The following is a 17,968-nucleotide window of genomic DNA, read 5'->3' on the forward strand; positions in this document are numbered from 1 at the left end:
TTATGGCTCTCTCCACCAAAAAGGTTCCTGACCCCTGCCTTAGAGCATTTTAACAACAGCTAAATGTTGGCCACAGACTGACATCATATAATGGCAAAAACAAGAGAACAAGAAAAAGTGAATTTTATTCATTCCATGTAGGCTACTATGTTTGTGTGACAGAGATAGGCCGACTTGTAGGCCAACACTACTGTAGCCTACTGTAACTGACCCACTCTAAATGACATAGGACCTCCTGAAATGGGCAGAGTGTTATATGACCACACAACTACCGGTAGGCCCTATGTTAACAATGGTAACAACTATGGTAATGACTTGTTGGGGCCTGTAGGCCTATCCATTGTGTCTGCTGTTGTGATAGGCCTATGGAATGAAACTTGCCAGATCACTCTCTACAGATCAACAAAATATAGCCTTGCATAGAACTTTTTGAAGTTTTATCTAATCGCCTTAAATGACCCTCCAAAATGGAGGTATGTTCATTTCCCTCATCTGGGATACACTCTTGTCTGGGATTAGATTTAGAGCTCTAACTCCAAAGGCAGGGCCAAGTTATTTCGTAATATCCCTAGAACTAATTGAATCTCCGACCATTCATAAGTCCCCATAGAGTTCTTCAGCGGAAGCGGAAGCATGTAGTAGATTGTAGTCTTTCATGTTAGCATTTAAGGACGTCCTGGTTCCTATCGGCTTCCGGCCTCCATTGGGAATGAATAGGGGTAAATTTCAAATAAGCTCCGAGTGCAAGCACGCGCTTAGCGAACCCCCGCAAACTGTCGAGGGTGTTAAAAATAGGCTGTAGGTATGACATGGTTGATCATTTTGTGTCAAACTTCGACATAAATACGATGTTGCGTCCATATGCTAAACCCGGAAGCTTTTGGTGACTACAGAAGCGGCGCCTGTATCTAACGGCATGTACGTGCGGAAGGTTGTACCCATGGCAACCAAAGGAAAGTATGTAGTTCGGAAGTTTTAATGATCAGAAAGGGGTTAGCAATATTGAATTATAATCGTCGTGATTTAACATGTGAATACACCAACATGGTGATACGATCCCTTCCACTAATGAGAAAGGGATGCGGGGACACGCTAATGTTCGTTGTTGCCGTGCAACTTATATTTTTGCCAAACCTGAATCTCTATGGCGTTTTGCAATGTAAAAAATCGCCATGGAACCGGTAGTCCAAACGCCGCATACAAGTTGACGTCAACGCTGAAGAGCTCTATTCATACACATTTTGAGGCACGCCCTTGGCCTGTGACGTGATTACGTAAGTTTACGCAAATCTGGCGCTCCGGTTTCCTGGCGGAGAAGATGGCGGCTCCTGGACCGGGGGAGTATTTTAACGTTGGGAGCCATGTCTCATGTCTAACATGCCTGGGACAGCGGCTGCAAGGAGAGGTTCTGGCCTTTGACTACCAATCGAAGATGCTGACCTTGAGTATCCTTTGATTTTCAACGCTGTCATTAGATAAGCGTGGGTCTTCGTTTGCAGCAGAGGCCTGGGGGTAACTGGTCACTCTTGCCAAATAGAGATCCGCGCAAGCGTAGTGTCAACTGCTAGCAAGCTAACGTTGATTAGCTTTTCATCCAGCACCACATTAGAGTTGGCAAAGATTTGTCAGATTATTAGCCATGCATTTGCATTTGTTCCACTGAAGTTTATGCTGGTGCATTGCAAGGCAAACACCTGACCCATTCTTTTTGTCGGATGTGTGGCAGTTTCTTTTGTATCTTGCTTTGCTAGATGACAGTTGACAAGGTCTGTAGTGCCATGGCGTTACTGTCCAACTCTCACAGGGTTTCAGTTTAGCTGGGGTAACTTAGCCACCTTGCTACGATAGCTAAGTTGGCTAACGAAGTGCAATGGTCAGGCATTACTGTTTGCGGATCGGAAGGATCACTATCTGGCAGTTGTGAAGGAGTGGATTGGAATGTGCTTTTCCTCACCTTCAGCACTGCTTGACAGTCGTTTTGCTGCTAAAATACGGCACTGGTGGCAACGGAAAACCAAATGGCATGTGTCCATCAGGCTAGCTTGCTTCAATACCGACGCCCCTCTAATCATAGACATGGTTAAGTTAATGAGGGCTTGAATATACCCATTCACAAAGTTGGTTGATCATAGCTACAGCGGTTTTCGACAAACAAAAAAAATCACAATTCGACTCTACCCAATACCCCACAGGTCAGCCTTCTACTCAATGCTGGCCGGGTACCGGTAGCTAGTTGATTTTTAGGGCATCTAGGCTGGTGGCAGTCGGCTGTCAAATGTTGCCTCCGTCATCTGTTACCTCTACGCTGCTAACTATTTTCCCTACGCAGACTTGTTCTGTACGTTTAAGTTGTTGTGCAGTTACATTGCATTTTAATTTTAGTGTTTGATGATGGTGTTATACCCTGCTTATCTTCCCGTCAACCATTTTGCCTTAATCTAGCACGTCCTTCAAGCTCGTGCATTGCCAAGAGACCCATAGAGTCTACAAGCCAAGACCCCTTAGTCCTTTATCTTGGTGTTTATTCTCTCAATGCCCCATGTTGTAGTGTGGAGTAAGGTGTGGTGGGACGGATTTGTTGTGTTAATGGCAGTGATGGTAGCTAAATACTTGATTTGTACAGAATGATGATGCTTAGACGATGCCCATATCATGCATGCACACACTATGCAGCAGTATACACACTTTGCCTCCTTTCATATAAGTAAATAGTGGAATAAATTACAGTAGAAGCCATTCATGGGTCACCATGCAAGCCTTGAGGGCCCTCTTGTTTTATGCATTGGGTAGGGGTGTAAATCACAGCCTCTATGGCAGGACCAGCTGTGAAAATGCCTTAGACACTGGTTTGTCTGAGGTGAAGGCTCCATGAACTTTGGTGGTACTGGGTACTGTTATTATTAGTGCGCCAGTGTGAGTAACTTCATGGTAGTAAAAAAACAGTTTTAATACTACACGTAACGTTGATCATATTTCTCTGGTTTGTCTGTAGGGACTTGGGCAGTTACACAATGAATTCCCTTTGTCCTCTTATCTGCTATGAGTCTGGAATGCATGCTGCCCTAGTGATCTCTTGACGAGTTAAGTAAGTCATTCAAAGAGTATGTAGAGAAAGCCCATCTATCTATTCATAGGGTTACCTCTGGTCACAGATAACAGTCAGACCAGACGGCTGTTGGGAAAAAAGGAAGGAGCTTATGCGATGTAAATATTCTGCATAACTATGGCTATTTTTTTAAAGTTTGTTTAACCTCTTAAGCTTCGGGGCTATTTTTGAGTGTTTTTAAAGTTTTGCACAACGTCTACTTAGATGCTTCCTGTGTCTGCATACTTTGACCCATCATGAAGTGGCTGGTACCATTTGAAAGTAGAGACTCTGTAGAATCTTCAGGAAGTGACAGGAAGATTTTGTGATGTACTGCCAAGGACTTACAGGGGTTAGAACATCTTTTTTCTGAAATGCGTTCATGAAGACCCCCTAGAAATTACTACATTTCAGCAGTACAGCTGATACATTTGGCATTGGAAACATATTTAAGACTTCATCACAGGTCTACTGAAGCTGTTTGTCAAAGGAGAACTTGCTACATCTATATATGACCTTTACCAAGACAATTATGTGTGGATATACACATGCGTTTTACCAAGTGTCTTTTTGTATTTTTTTTAGTTAGTCAAAATGCACCCCCCATATAAGGTCTTACTGTACAAGAACCTTTTGAGCTAGAAGCCTTATCATAGTCACATATGAAAGCATACTCCTGGAGGTGTTATACAGTAATCAGCCATGGTTGGATATGCCTTTTGGGTAGTATTACAGAGATGTTGCTGTACAGTACTGTACGGTACTGTACACTATGTACAGTAAAAACATGGTAAGAAAGGGGTATTGTTGAGCAGATTTGAGATTCCTTTGTCCCTGGGTGTAATACAGAAGAGCTATATGACTCATTTGAAAACCTGGACTCTGGGCTATCACTCAGTCTTTGAATGGAGTTTCTAGCTCTTGCTTTGAGGGAGCTGCAGTCATTCAAAGCAAATGAGCCAATACGAAGCTGTGTAAAACAGGACCTGCCTACTTCTCTTCTAAGGCTTGTCTTTCAGGGTAGGAATGTCACAGAGCCACCCCAGTGCTGCCCATGTAATCAGCAGAGTCTGGGGATCATGTGGAATATCATTGATCATGTGAAAAATATGGAAGTGTGGACAAAAACAGCACAATTCCTGAGGGGGAAAAACATGATCATTTTTTTCACAATAAAGTGGTTTTGTTTGACTGGAGTTGTACAACTTTTGGTTGAAATAAAGTAAAAAAAGACTACACTCTCATAAACCTTGGATTGTAACAGACATTTTGAGACCATGCTGATAAGGATATGTTCATGTTTGGATGTCCACTCTTCCTAGGAAGGTAGGGAGACATCAGGCGAGGGGTGCTTGAGGGGGTCAAATTTGAAAGGTGACATTGTGTAATAAATTGATAATAATGCACATACAATATGTTCAAATCCCTGTATAGTAGTGCTAGGTGTGTTCCTGAGGTTCTACACTTTCCAATGATATATAATGTTCCTGGGTTTATTACACCACCTGGATTTTAAACAATTGCGGAATGAAGATCAAGTTCAAGTTCAAAGTCATTGAACCCGGTACCGACCACCCCGAACTTTAAGAGGTTAAGGGTTCAGAGACACTATTTCCTACAGAACAAGTGGCGTTGTGGGCGGAAACATCAAACCAGTGCACGTGGTCTGTGTGTACGGTACCTCCGTTGACATGCGCTGTACGTGTGGCTGTTGATCAAATTGTGAAGTCACACTGTCAAAGAGAGTGCTTGGTGAACGGAGGTTTGTTTTTGCCTTTTCCTCTTGTAGTTCTTTATGATGGCCAATGGTTAGTTTTAGCCTCTCCAGCTTGACTTTCGATTCAACCCCAAACACCAACACTTTTCATTTCAACTTAATCAACCTGAACATTGACTCCTAGGATGTCCCTCTCCACAGGTACTGGTAGTATCACATTCGAGGAAACTGAATTAGTTGATGCAGCAGAGGATGCAGAGAATAACAGAGGATTTTCTATTTGACTTTGATGTTGGTGTCGTTTGAAGTCTGATTAGAACTATTGCTGAGTGGGACAGCCCTCAAGGTGCCCTGACAAAGTATTTATAGCCAGATCCGCTTCTCTGTAGAAACTTATTCAACACACACACACACACACACACACACACACACACACACACACACACACACACACACACACACACACACCAGCTAGTTGCTGCAAGGCCATCTTTAGTTGAGCCATGAAAATAGCCTCGTCTGTATATTTTCCCCCATTTTTTTTCTTTCCCCCCATCGCTGAGCGACGCAGAGCAGGCTTGCACTCAGTGCTCTTATTGTGTTCTAGAAATGCCAGTCTCCTCAATCGCTATGGCTGCCAAGGCTAGTCGCCAAGGTTACCGCTGAAAGGTTACATTTGGAACGTTGGGGGGTCAGCTGTGTTGCCCCGGCGCTGAACTTGACAGCTTGTGCAGTGCCTGAGGTGGGCGGAGAGGGGAAACAGTTTTTATAGCCCTCAGGACGCATGGCTTTGTATGGCTCCCTTTGTGGGGAGTTGAGAGTCCAGGGCTTATTCAGCGCGGTGCTTGTCAGGGATGTCTTGAGTGTGCAGCCTTTTGTGTTTCCTCTGTGTGTGGACTCAGACGTTTTAGCATCTCATTTTTAAAAGCTCCATTTGTTCACTTATATACTTGGTACATAATCTTTTAGTGAATAAATTATGAATGATTGTGGTGTTGTTCCCTTGAAGTCCCATATCCTTGTTTGTTTGTTTGTTGCATTGTAAGACTAGTGGGTTCAGTGGTCAATCTAGTCATGTGTTTCTAGAGCTCTGCAGCTGTCTAATACGCCCCTACCACTGCCTGGCAGGAACATTTATCAGACAGAGCAAAATCATGTGTTCCCACCTCATGTCGTATTCGTCTCATTAACCAATTCTGGGGTGAATTTCTCAAAACCAAAGTTGCTTACTACATTAGCTACTTTGTTGTTTTCAATGCATTTTCCCATTGACAACTACCAAAGTTGCTAACAGGCTAACAACTTCTCTTTTGAGAAATTCACCCCTGTAATGCGGTCGCTCCAGGGGCGTAAAGTATACTCCCGCGAGGCAGGGGGGCCCCATTCTAGGTGGGGGGCCCACATGGGCCCTTGACTTGAAGAAACGGGCCCCTTCCATATAGGATATTAGGCCCTCTTTTTTCGTTCGGGGCCCGTTCTTGGTAGCTTGCAGGGGGGCCCGAAGTACTTGCGTTACGCCAGTGGGTGGCTCCCAATGAGAGGTTTGTGTTGGCACTCACTAAGGGTGTACAAACGCACAGCAAGAGAGTATGTGGAAAAAATGTGTAACAATTGTGTAGAAGTATGGTGAAGAAACACTGGGATAGAGGAAGACCTACAGGTTGCATTACAATATGCACACTCCCGTCCTCCACTTGTGCTTGTGGCCTCGCCCCGCCTTCTGGCCGGCCTCCGTGGCGAAAACAATTTAAGGATACCGGTAGTTCCGGCGTAAAATGAAAGTTTCACCATCGATTTGCCATGCCACATAATGTATCTAATGATGAGACATTTTGAGAAATGCTGCGCCGTTACGTAGTTAGCTTATTTTATGTTTTTTGGCGAATAACGCAGCCAATGTTAACCGCTGGGTCCAATATGAAAGATCTTAGTAATCGGTTGTGTTTCAGCGATAAACACGATCGAGAACAGTCCATACTTCAGAGCTGTCATAATAACAAAGGTCTTGTCAACCAGGCTGAGGCACAGACAACAGTATAGCTAAACAGTCTTTCAGAAGCGATTGTACTTTGAGGCGTGCCTCAGCCAGTAGGTCTACTCACTCAACAGGTGCAGATGAACAGGAATATGATGTTAACCATTCGAGTGAATACTGTTAGTAATCAATGTATGGAATGTCATTAAAGCCTATCCAACGTTGTATGCAAACGAATCCTCTCCACAAGCCCCCTGCAGCAGTACTTCTGCGACTAATTCATTCAAGGGTATATTAACTGTGGTTGTACCACTGGACGTCTACTACTAACCAAAAAACCTGTCATTGACCCAGCTGATGTTACTTTGTTTGAGAAGAAATGGTGTTTAGATAACGGGGCTTTGGTCAATCTGTAACGGTAGCTAGCTAATATTCAGGTGGTAATGATGGGGGTTATGGGGGGGTGATGTTGGGAATGGGGAAGGAGAGGATTACTCCCTTTTATGGTGAATGGAAGGATCAACATACATGTAATGTCAAGTACATTTTTAACCAGTGACAATGGTTCACAATAAAGGAGTGTTGAAGCCAAGGTCATTGAACTGTTGATGTATGTATGTGGATGTGTTGCTCCTTGACTCTGAGCCCCTCTCCCAGAGTGCCCGGCGGCCAGCGGGAAGGCGGGCCTGCACGACGTGGTCCTCATCAACCTCGCCTACGTCTCCGAGGTGGACATCATCACCGACCGCACGGAAACCCCGCCCCCGCTAGCCTCCCTGAATGTTAACAAGGTAATAGCAGTCGCAGGGCTCTAAATTAACTTTTTTGATCACCAGCCAAAATGGCTAGTGGATATCAATCTCACACACTTAGTAATGTGTCAAAGTGGCTAAGTTGGTCTTTTGTACCAGCCAAACTGAAATTTCACCAGCATTTGGCCGGTGGGCTGGTGTTAATTTAGAGGCGTGATCAGACGCATTGGAAAAGTTAGAGAGACGAATCAAGCCCGTACCACAGAGGGTAGATTAAAGAAAGAGGATTCAAACTTACTCCGCCCACCTAATGCAAAAGAGTGTGCTCAACATAGAGGTAGAAAATAACACTAGAGATGACCCCGCCCCCCTTTTTACGGCAATCTGTAGCGGCCATTATCTGTAGGTAGATCAGAGAACTGGAAATTGACGGAGAACGGGATCACCTCTGTCAAAAATGGCTTAATCATGTGAAAATGTCTACCAACACACTATACAAGGACAATAGTTGAAGTGTGTTGCTAACTATGTTCATAAAATACATTATTTGATTTTTAAATGTATTTTATCGACTCATATGATTTTAGTAGATATTTAGCCTGCCATTTCAAATCTGGTGTTTGATTAAAGTGTTACTTCATATTCACACAGTTTTAGTCAATTTCTTGACAGGGGTGGGCGTGTTCTCCATTGACTTGCATTGCCCGAAGGTACCTACACTACCTACGGAAGTTAGGAAGCTCCAGCTGCCATTTCCCAGTGCTGTCACAAATTGCTGTGTCCTCTCTAGTGTTATTTTCTACCTCTATGGTGCTCAAGTTTGGTCTCCTAAGGGGGCGTTGTCCCCTCCTTCTTCTCTTTTTGTGATGTTTGGTGGTGGCTTGCACAAGATGTGCGCTACCGCCATCTACAGCGCCATGGGGACTCCACTGATTCTCAACCTTAAGACTCCAAAGGTCTCCTAACCAAAGGTCTCGCAACGCCCCCTTAGGAGAACGAACTTCAGCACACTTTGCATTGGGTAGGCGTTGTCATCTTTCTACTGGAAAATCTTTGGTAATAAGCTCCAATAGACAATCAGCTACTACTGTCACTTGTGAAACCCCACCCCCCACAAGCCTCCCTGAATGTAAACGGTTTACTTTTTAACTACCAGTAACAGCCTATCAGCTGAATGAATGAATGTAGTGATTCTTTAAAGGCTACTCTGCAAGCAGGTGGATTTTTATTCCAGTACAGCACAGTAGGCAACAGGCTTAACACTACAACTGAAATGTTTCTTTCACCCTACGCTTTAACATAATATGTTGAAATAAAGTTGCTGCTTCAAAAGCTCAACAGGAGATAAACCAATGTAACGATTTTTCCAAAAGGGTGCCCAAACTTCCTCATTCCACTGTAACATTTACGACTAGACACACAAACGTTGCCAATTAGGCTATGACCGTTAGACATGCAGACATGCAGACATCAAACCATTTCCAGTCCATGATCTGGTCATGCTTATCTGCAAGAGTTGAGGCGGTTTATTAGAGTAGTTGGAATTAATCTGTTTTTGAACATTGATAAACTTCATAGGCCCTATCTGGTAGCCAGGCTATGCCCTCCTAGTGACGCAACTCCTTCAGCGTTGCTACCAGTTAGGTCAAGAGCAATACAAGTACTTTCTGAGCTCCTGAAAAATCGTGAACTCCTCCCACTTTGTCAGGATGCAGACAATCATTAGTAAACCAAGGGAGGCCGTTTGGGAAATCCTGCTTGGGAAATATTCATTTTTATGCTCTCGGTCAGACCAAGTCTCAAAGAGATTTGAAAGTCGATGATGGAGCTCTATATGGAGCATCAAATACCAACACTCAGTCAGCTCTACCACAAGTGTTCCCAAACTGACTCCCCATCGGTTAGCAAGGTAACAAGCTTTTGACTAATATGATTTTGGGGTCACATAGCAACTCTCCATTAGCCTTCCTGAATGTTAACGAGGCAACTTGAAAACAACAGATCTGACGCCCGCGTTACACAGCCATTTTCTATTGGCCCCTGCCAAGCACCTGTTGCTGGCTGCTGAGGGGATTTGCCCCAGAAATGAAAGCCTCCATAGTAAATCACCTAATGGCTACAAATGTCTCTTTCCCACCCATGCTCATTTCCTGATTTTTGTTTTCTTCTTTGTGTCTTTCTGTGTCTCCTCTTTCTCCCAGTTTTGTTTGGGTTGTAGACAGAAATCAGAAAATGAATCAGTCTAAAAGACAAAGAACTGTCATGCTAGCCTATTCTAGCCTGGGAGTGCCTATACTAATTCTGACACTGCACAACTTTTCAATAAGTCATTTAGTCTGACCAGGCATGCTTTGTAAAATATTTCAAACTCCATAAAGATACGAAGCAGCCAATCAGTTTTGAGCATTTCTAACAACTAGTTCTGCAGAGAAGTGGAGTTACGGTAGCCGGACCGTAGCCTGGCTCGACCTACCTCTACACACACAGACTGGCCTATAACGAGCATTACCGATTACCAAATAGTTTCCCACGTGTTTCAGCTCCTCTGCAAAAATATGTTTATAACAATGATCTGAACCATGATCTGTCCTTACTGGGCTCTTCAGCGAGTACGTAATGAGACGAGCTGCACACAGACTCAGCAGCACTCAATTAGGTTTTACTATCAGCAGCACGGGCAGTAGTGGCCCAGTTCAATTCAGTCCGTGTGTGCCAGCCAGCTATTTTTAGAAGCGGGACATTTGAGTGAACTTGGAGGTCACGTTTTAAGATGTAGCAAGCAAGCCGTTTTTATTTTTAATTTCATTCAGTCAATGTGTGTTCAGTCTCTGCCTGTTATTTTTAGAGGTGATTTAATGGATGAGTTTGGGGGTGACGTTCAGGGTTTAACGAACGGTTTTCTTTATTTAAATGCACGCCTGTTTTAAATGGTGCAGATGTTTGCAACTGCCTCTGTAAACAGCAGGGTATTTTGAGATGTGAGTTATTGCTGTGTGTTTACTAGGGCCTGCTATTGTGTGCTATGGTTTGTTGTTGTTTGTTGCCCTGGTTGTTTACGTGTGTGTGTGTGTGTGTGTGTGTGTGTGTGTGTGTGTGTGTGTGTGTGTGTGTGTGTGTGTGTGTGTGTGTGTGTGTGTGTGTGTGTGTGTGTGTGTGTGTGTACGTGCGTGTGTGTGTGCAGCTTGCCAGTAGAGCTCGCAGTGAGAAGGAGGACAAGCTGTCTCAGGCGTATGCCATCAGTGCTGGAGTCTCTCTGGAGGGACAGCAGCTCTTCCAGACCATACACAAAACGTAAGACACACACACACACACACACACACACACACACACACACACACACACACACACACACACACACACACACACACACACACACACACACACCAGCAGCTCATGCAGACCATACACAAAACGTAACACACTCACACTCACTCACTCACACACACACACACACACACACACACACACACACACACACACACACACACACACACACACACACACACACACACACACACACACACACACACACACACACACCACCAGCAGCTCTTCCAGACCATACACAAAACGTAAGACACACACACACACACACACTAGCAGCTCATGCAGACCATACACAAAACGTAAGACGCTAAGATGCACACACACACACACACACACACACACACACACACATACACACACACACACCAGCAGGTCTTCCAGACCATATACAAAACGTAAGAAACGCACACCAAACTTAAGCACTGCAGACAATATGAAACCCATATGCGTTCCCACATATCAACGCACACAGACAAATGTTGGGCAAAATGCTCAACACATACATTTGGAACAGACAATATACAGTGAGTACAATAAGTATTTGATCCCTTGCTAATTTTGTTGGTTTGCCTACTAACAACGACATGATCAGTCAATAAATGTTATGATAATATGTATTCTAATATGGAGAGACAGAATATCAAAAAGAAAATCCAGAAATTAACTTAAGAGAATATATATTAATTTATTTCCATTTCATCAAGCAAAATAAGTATTTGATCCCCTGCCAACTGATAACAGTTCCGGGCCCACAGACCAGATGGGCACTTCCGATCAACTTGTCATCTGAATTAAAGACACCTGTACATACTAACATGCATAAACGACACATTGAATCAGCAGAATCAGTCCATAGTATGAGTGAATCAGTCACACTCCTAACTCACCAGCATGGGAAAGACCAAAGAGCGGTCAAATGATATCAGGGACAAGATTTTAGACCTGAACAAAGACTAAATGGGCTGCAAAGCCACAAGAAAGAGACTGGGTATGAATGACTTATTAATGACCCAACTGTTGATGCATTTCTTCCATAATGTGAGGAATACAAAATGACAATCCATCAGCCTGTCTGGGGTTCTATACAGGATTTGACCTTTTTTAGGGATTTCATAATCATGAGAACAGAAAGAAAACACCCTAGACCTGTACGGGATGAACTAGGCAATGATATGAAAGCTACTGGGACCAAAATCACTGAGAAAACTACTGGTAGCACTTAATGCCACAGAGCTTTAAAATCCTGTAGTGCACACGCAGTACCTCTACATCAAAAGGAACCTGTGCAGTCCCAACTGAGGTTTGCCAACGGACATCAGACTGGTGTAGGATATGATAAGGAGGTGCTGTAGTCAGATGAAACCAAAATCAAGCTGTTTGGCGTTAACACAATTCAATGTGTTTTGAGAAAGAGAACTGCTGTCTATGATCCCAAGAACACCCTCCTCACCATCATGCATGAAAGTGGTATCATTATGGTTTGAGGGTGTTTGTCTGGCCAAGGCACAGGACAACTTCACATCGTCAACGAATGGATGGAGGGAGACATGTAATGTGCAATCCTGAGTGCAAACGTCCTTCCCTCCACCACTACACTGAAGGGTGGGCCATTTTTGGATCTCCCAACATGACAATAATACACAACATACAGTCAAAGCAACGAAGGAGTGGCTCAATAAGAAGCATATTAAAGTCATGAAGTGGCCTAGACAGTCTCCAAATATTAACCCTATAGTAATTCTATGGAGGGAACTGAACCTCCCATTTGCCAAGCTACAGCCACAAACTATTAATATTTTAGAGATAATCTGCAAAGAAAAATGGGAAAAAATATTTTCTACTATATGCACAAACATTGTCATCAACTAAAAGAAGCATCTGACCTCAGTGCTAGACAACTAGGGCTTTGCCACAAAGCATTTTATTTTCTTTAGCTAGAGGGGTCAAATACTTATTGGCATAAATGAAATACAAATAAATTAAAATATATTAGTTTAAGTTATTTTCTGGAATTTCTTTTTGATATTCTGTCTCCCCATGTTTGAATACACATTATCATAAATTTATAGACTGATCATGTCTTTATTAGTGGGAAAACCGGCAAAATCAGCAAGGGATCAAATACATATTGGACTCACTGTATACTCCGACTAGTCTAGTAGTTTTACTGGCGATTTAGTGTCTACACAAGCACACATACTGTATACACAATGGAAGACGCATACACCTTTTTGCTTACAAGAATCATCAAAAACATTCTCTCTCTCTCTCTCTCTCGCTCTCTCTCTCTCGCGCTCTCTCTCTCTCTCTCTCTCTCTCTCTCTCTCTCTCTCTCTCTCTCCAGGATCAAAGAGTGCCGGTGGCAGGGTAAGGACATCATCGTGATGGATGACGTGGTCATCGCGCCGCCTTACCAGGTGGACAACTGCAAGGGCAAAGAGGGCAGCGCTCTAGCCCACGTACGCAAAATAGTGAGTATTCGGGCCACAGTGTCTATCCGTCTTTTTTTCTCCATTAGCGGCCATTTTGAATTTCCAGAAATTGACATTTTCAGCTGAAAAACATACTGTACTTCAGTCATACTAGAAAACATTAGTTTGTTATCTAGTAAATATTCATGAAAAGATCCAATTTGGCAGTAGATTGCAAGGTTTCAATGAGCAGAATAGTTGCAATACCTATTCTGGCCACCATCCTACACAGTGCACCTTTAGCACTAGTCTCGAAGTCTGAAATCTGCACACTGTAGTGTGTGTGCGCTTGAGGATTGATCATTTTGAAGAGCCCATTTGGCTTGACTGTGTGGTGCATTGGACCGGCAAGTAATTGGCAGCTCTCAAACATGGACGTACTCCTTGTCCTTTGTCCTTGCAGCTACTGCTGACTTGGACGTACAGCTCCACCTCTGCTAAACCGAGGGGCTTTTAAAGCGACAGTCCACCCTTTTCTGGTTTTCACATATTTGCAGTATTTCCAAGCATTACTCATGAATGTGCATATCATTTTCTTCTCAGTGTTATTAGTGCTTAGATTTATTGGTATCTGAATTATTTGCATAGCTTAGCATAATCACTGGAAGCAAGTGGGAGCATTAGCATCAAGCCACAAGTGATCACAGGACGGGATTAAATAGCTTGCACTCTGGTGAATTTTACATTCCTTTTAAAGAAGCAATGCAAACACATCCTATGTTTTCTCATATTTTACTGGGACTCAACTACATACAGTATGAGCAATTTCTTGAAATGAGTTGGACTGTTCCTTTAAAGGTACACTGTGTAAGATTTTTAGTTGTCTATTTCCATAATTCATGCTTGTTCATGAATACTTACTACCGCCATCAAATTCTAAGTATTCATTGTGATTGCATACATGAAAAGGGGGATCTTCTCCAGAAATAGCCATTTTTAGCTGCAAAAATGACTGCACTTGGGCCATACTAGAAAATATTAGTTTATTACTTTTTCAATGAGCAGCATAGTTGCAGTACTTTTTTTGACCATTTCCTGCACAGTGTATCTTTAAGGGCACTCACAGGCTGCACACAATCTACTGAATAGATCTTGAGTTCAGCAATAGTGAAGGCATGTCATTAATGAGCTCCTACATTTCTCTTGCCTCCCCTTTTTTACGAATTCATCTTTCTCTCCTCTCCCTTTCAATCTTTGTTTATCCCTCCCTGCAATTTCCGCTCTCTTCTTTCTTCTGTCTTCCTCCTTCCTTCTTTATCTTTTCTATTTTTCTCATCTCCTTTTTGCACTTCTATTTCTCCCTCTCTCTGTTCCTCTGTCTTTACTTTACCCATTCCGGTCTCTTTCCTTCCCTCCCTCTCTCCTCTCCTCTCTCCCTCGGCCCTCCTCTTGTCCCTCTCTCCCTCTCTCCCTCTCTCTTCTCCTCTCCTTTCCCTCTCCCTCTCTTTGTCTCTCCTCTCCTGTCCCTCTCTCCCTCTCTCTTCTCTTCTCCTGTCCCTCTCTCCCTCTCTCCGTCTCTCCTCTCCTGTCCCTCTCTCCCTCTCTCTTCTCTTCTCCTTTCCCTCTCTCCCTCTCTTCATCTCTCCTCTCCTGTCCCTCTCTTCGTCTCTCCTGTCCCTCTCTCTCCCTCTCTCCCTCTCCCCTGTCTTCAGGTTGAAAAGCATTTTCGGGACGTGGAGTCCCAGAAGCCGGCCCAGCGGGCACAAGCACAGCAAACACAGAAGGACTCTAAGGACTCCTCCACGTTATCATCCTGAGCTGAGCAGAGCAGAGAGCAGCAGAGCCAACCAACATACAGACAGACAAGACGAACAGAACAGAACAGAACAGACCGACCTACAGATGAGAGAAAAGACGGAGAAACACCACCACCACCACCACCACCACCATGGCGAAGGCAGTTCCTCTTTTTTTTTTTTTTGGTCCCCCAAGTTTTTTGTTTTTTTTTCTCCTTCCCTCCTCCTCCCACATTTTTCTTTTTTTTTTTTTGTATGTTTGTTCTCCTCGGCTCACAGCGTCTTGGTCGGGGTGGAGGGCTGCAGGAATGTGTCTTTGTGGAGTATTTTGGGTGGAGTGGGGGGTGTGGTTTTGGCTGTGGGGGCTGGCAGGGTCAGGAATGAGGAAGTGGTCTCGATAAGCTGCCAAGATGGCCGTCGCATGTCCTTCAGCACCGGGCAGGCAGCAAGCAAAGACCTCCGTTATCAGGAGGAGAGGACACCATAACGAGACTTACCCAATGCGTTTACTTTCTTTCTTTTATGTCTCTCTCTCTCTCTCTCTCTCTCTCTCTCTCTCTCTCTCTCTCACCCTCTCAATCCTTTTCAACATAATTTAATGAATTGCATTCTTACACCCCTTCTGCCTGCCCTGTCCGCTCTTACCCATGTCATCTCTCCATCTCTGTGCCCTTTTCCCTCTCTCTCTCTCTCTCTCTCTCTCTCTCTCTCTCTCTCTCTCTCTCTCTCTCTCTCTCTCTCTCTCTCTGGCTGACCTTGGCCAACCCCTTCTGTTTCCCATCCCTGCATCCCTCCTCTCTGTTCTGGTTCACTCACTCTCTTTTCTCTCTTCCTATCCTGGCTTTCTCCATGATTGTTTTGGCCATTTGCTGATACTCTCCACCCCCCACCCCCCTTCCATGTCTCCTAAGTTACCTGTATGAGTGACAGTAGATGAGACAAACCCAGCCCCCTCCGCCACCCCTACCCCTACCCCTCCATATTTGAGGTCTGGTTGGTTCGTCTACGTAGAAGGGGGTCAAGGTCACTAAATGTGTGATCTGTATGGATGGAAGAAAGGAAGACAGCAGGTGAACAGTCTGGAGCAAGGCGGCAGTATATGTTTGACCCATCTGCATCTAGGGCTAATGATTTAAGCATCAACTGACCAACAACGCACTTCAGAAACGACAACAATCTTCAACACATTCACATGGACTTTTTTTTTTTTTTTTTACCCCGGCTGGTTCTTTAAAAAGTAGGGTTGTCATCTCTCTTCACTGATAGAAACGAACGAGGGTTTCTCTTTCCTCCCCCACCTCCCCTCTTCCTTATGTCCAGACGTGGTGTTTTGCTTTCACTTTTTTGGCCCTTCCATTCTTGTCTGGGTCGACTTAAGAGTCGCAGTGAGGGCAGCTGTCCAGCAGGTGTCGCCTCTGAGCCATGCTGCTGCTGTGAAAGGCAGGGCTGTGCAGTACAGAGCGTGGCACAGAACTGGACATGCGTTTAATAATAATGGTTGTTAATTTAAAGTTGAAGTCTGCGTCTACCACAGAGGTGCAGGGGGGTGGCATGGTGCACCACCCCTCCTCCAAAACATAGGGCTATATGCCTTTCTTTCTTTTTTTTTCTCCCCCTGTTCTCCATAGCGCTTGATAAAACCTCCTCCAAAATAATGGTCCTTGACTCAACATAACGATACCTCTTCCATGACGGGACCACTTTTCCTTTCTTTTGAAAAAAAAAAAATATTTTCTTGATTCCTTCATTTTATTTTTGAAGATATCCATACAAATATGCGCTCTTCCATTCTCGTCAATGAGTTGTGGGGTGGAGAGGAGCCTTTCATCCTGTTGTCTCACCTCCCCATAGCTTCATGCATTCCTGACTCGCTCCCGTGGTAAGAGTGCCATTTCTTTTGCGCCTCCCCAAAAAGAGAAAGGAAGATTCTGATTTTTGAAATCCACGTGATAGCCAGTGTTACGGTGTGGCGAAGGAAGACGAGGGCCAGTCACCACGCTCAGATGATGATCGTGATGACGGTGAGGAGGATGGCCTTTTATGATTTTTTTTTTTTTTTTTTTTGTGGAGAGATGAGGAGCTGGAGAGGCGTGTTTCCATGTTGGGAATGCTGCATTGTGCTGTGGTACGGAGGGGATGGAAGGGTCAGGATTTACCCTCAAGCCCGCTCCCCGTCTTCACCAACCTACACACACACACACACACACGGACGCACGCCCCGCCTGCTCCTCACAACAAGCCCTCCGCTGGACGCTATCAGTAAACAGAAGCCGAGAGATGCGCTCCCACGCTGTGAACCAGTCCGACCTCACGGTGTGAGTGTGTGTGTGTGTACAAGTGTGTGTGTGTGTGTACAAGTGTGTGTGAGCGTGTGTGTGTGTATGAACGAGGCTGCCAATGCCTAGGTTTCTTTCCCAGTATTTTATTTTTTATTTTTCAATAGTAACATTAAAATAAAAAAAAAACGAAAACAGTCAACCTGTTTGTATTTGCTTTCATGGTTTTGTGGTGTGTGGTTAACCTTGTGTAGGTAGGACTAGTCCTCCTCTGTAGGAGTTTTAAGATATATGGTGCAGGGCGGGTATGGTTCCCAGTCAGATTTAGAAAATATGCCCCTTGGTTATACCTACTTCAGGGATGGGCAACTGTAGGCCCGGGGGCCACATGCGGCCCGCCTCCTCACTCAGTGTGGCCCCTTAGATAATACATAATTAAAGAAATAATGACTAAGCTTATATTTTCCAGAACACTGCCGTCTGTGGTCCCTTGTAATTATACTGTTAGCCGATAGAGATCACTCCTATTCCCTCCAAACAATATTGGCAGTCAGTGAGCAACCAACTGCACCTCGAACTCTGCAAGTGACAGTCCGATCCCTGGTCATCTGGCCCTCCGATGGTGGCGA

The 17,968-nt window shown here is 44.3% G+C and overlaps 1 protein-coding gene across 1 annotated transcript; it reads left to right on the forward strand.

The window, feature by feature from the left end:
• Positions 1–1,292: 1,292 nt before the first annotated feature.
• Positions 1,293–17,968, forward strand: lsm12a (LSM12 homolog a). Its single transcript, XM_063187757.1, has 5 exons — positions 1,293–1,445; positions 7,435–7,568; positions 10,711–10,820; positions 13,201–13,327; positions 14,980–17,968. Exons 1-5 carry the CDS (start codon positions 1,319–1,321, stop codon positions 15,082–15,084), a joined length of 603 nt encoding a protein of 200 aa, XP_063043827.1. The 5' UTR covers positions 1,293–1,318; the 3' UTR covers positions 15,085–17,968.

The sequence above is a fragment of the Engraulis encrasicolus genome, chromosome 2 (assembly GCF_034702125.1).
Source record: "Engraulis encrasicolus isolate BLACKSEA-1 chromosome 2, IST_EnEncr_1.0, whole genome shotgun sequence".
Lineage (NCBI taxonomy): Eukaryota > Metazoa > Chordata > Actinopteri > Clupeiformes > Engraulidae > Engraulis > Engraulis encrasicolus.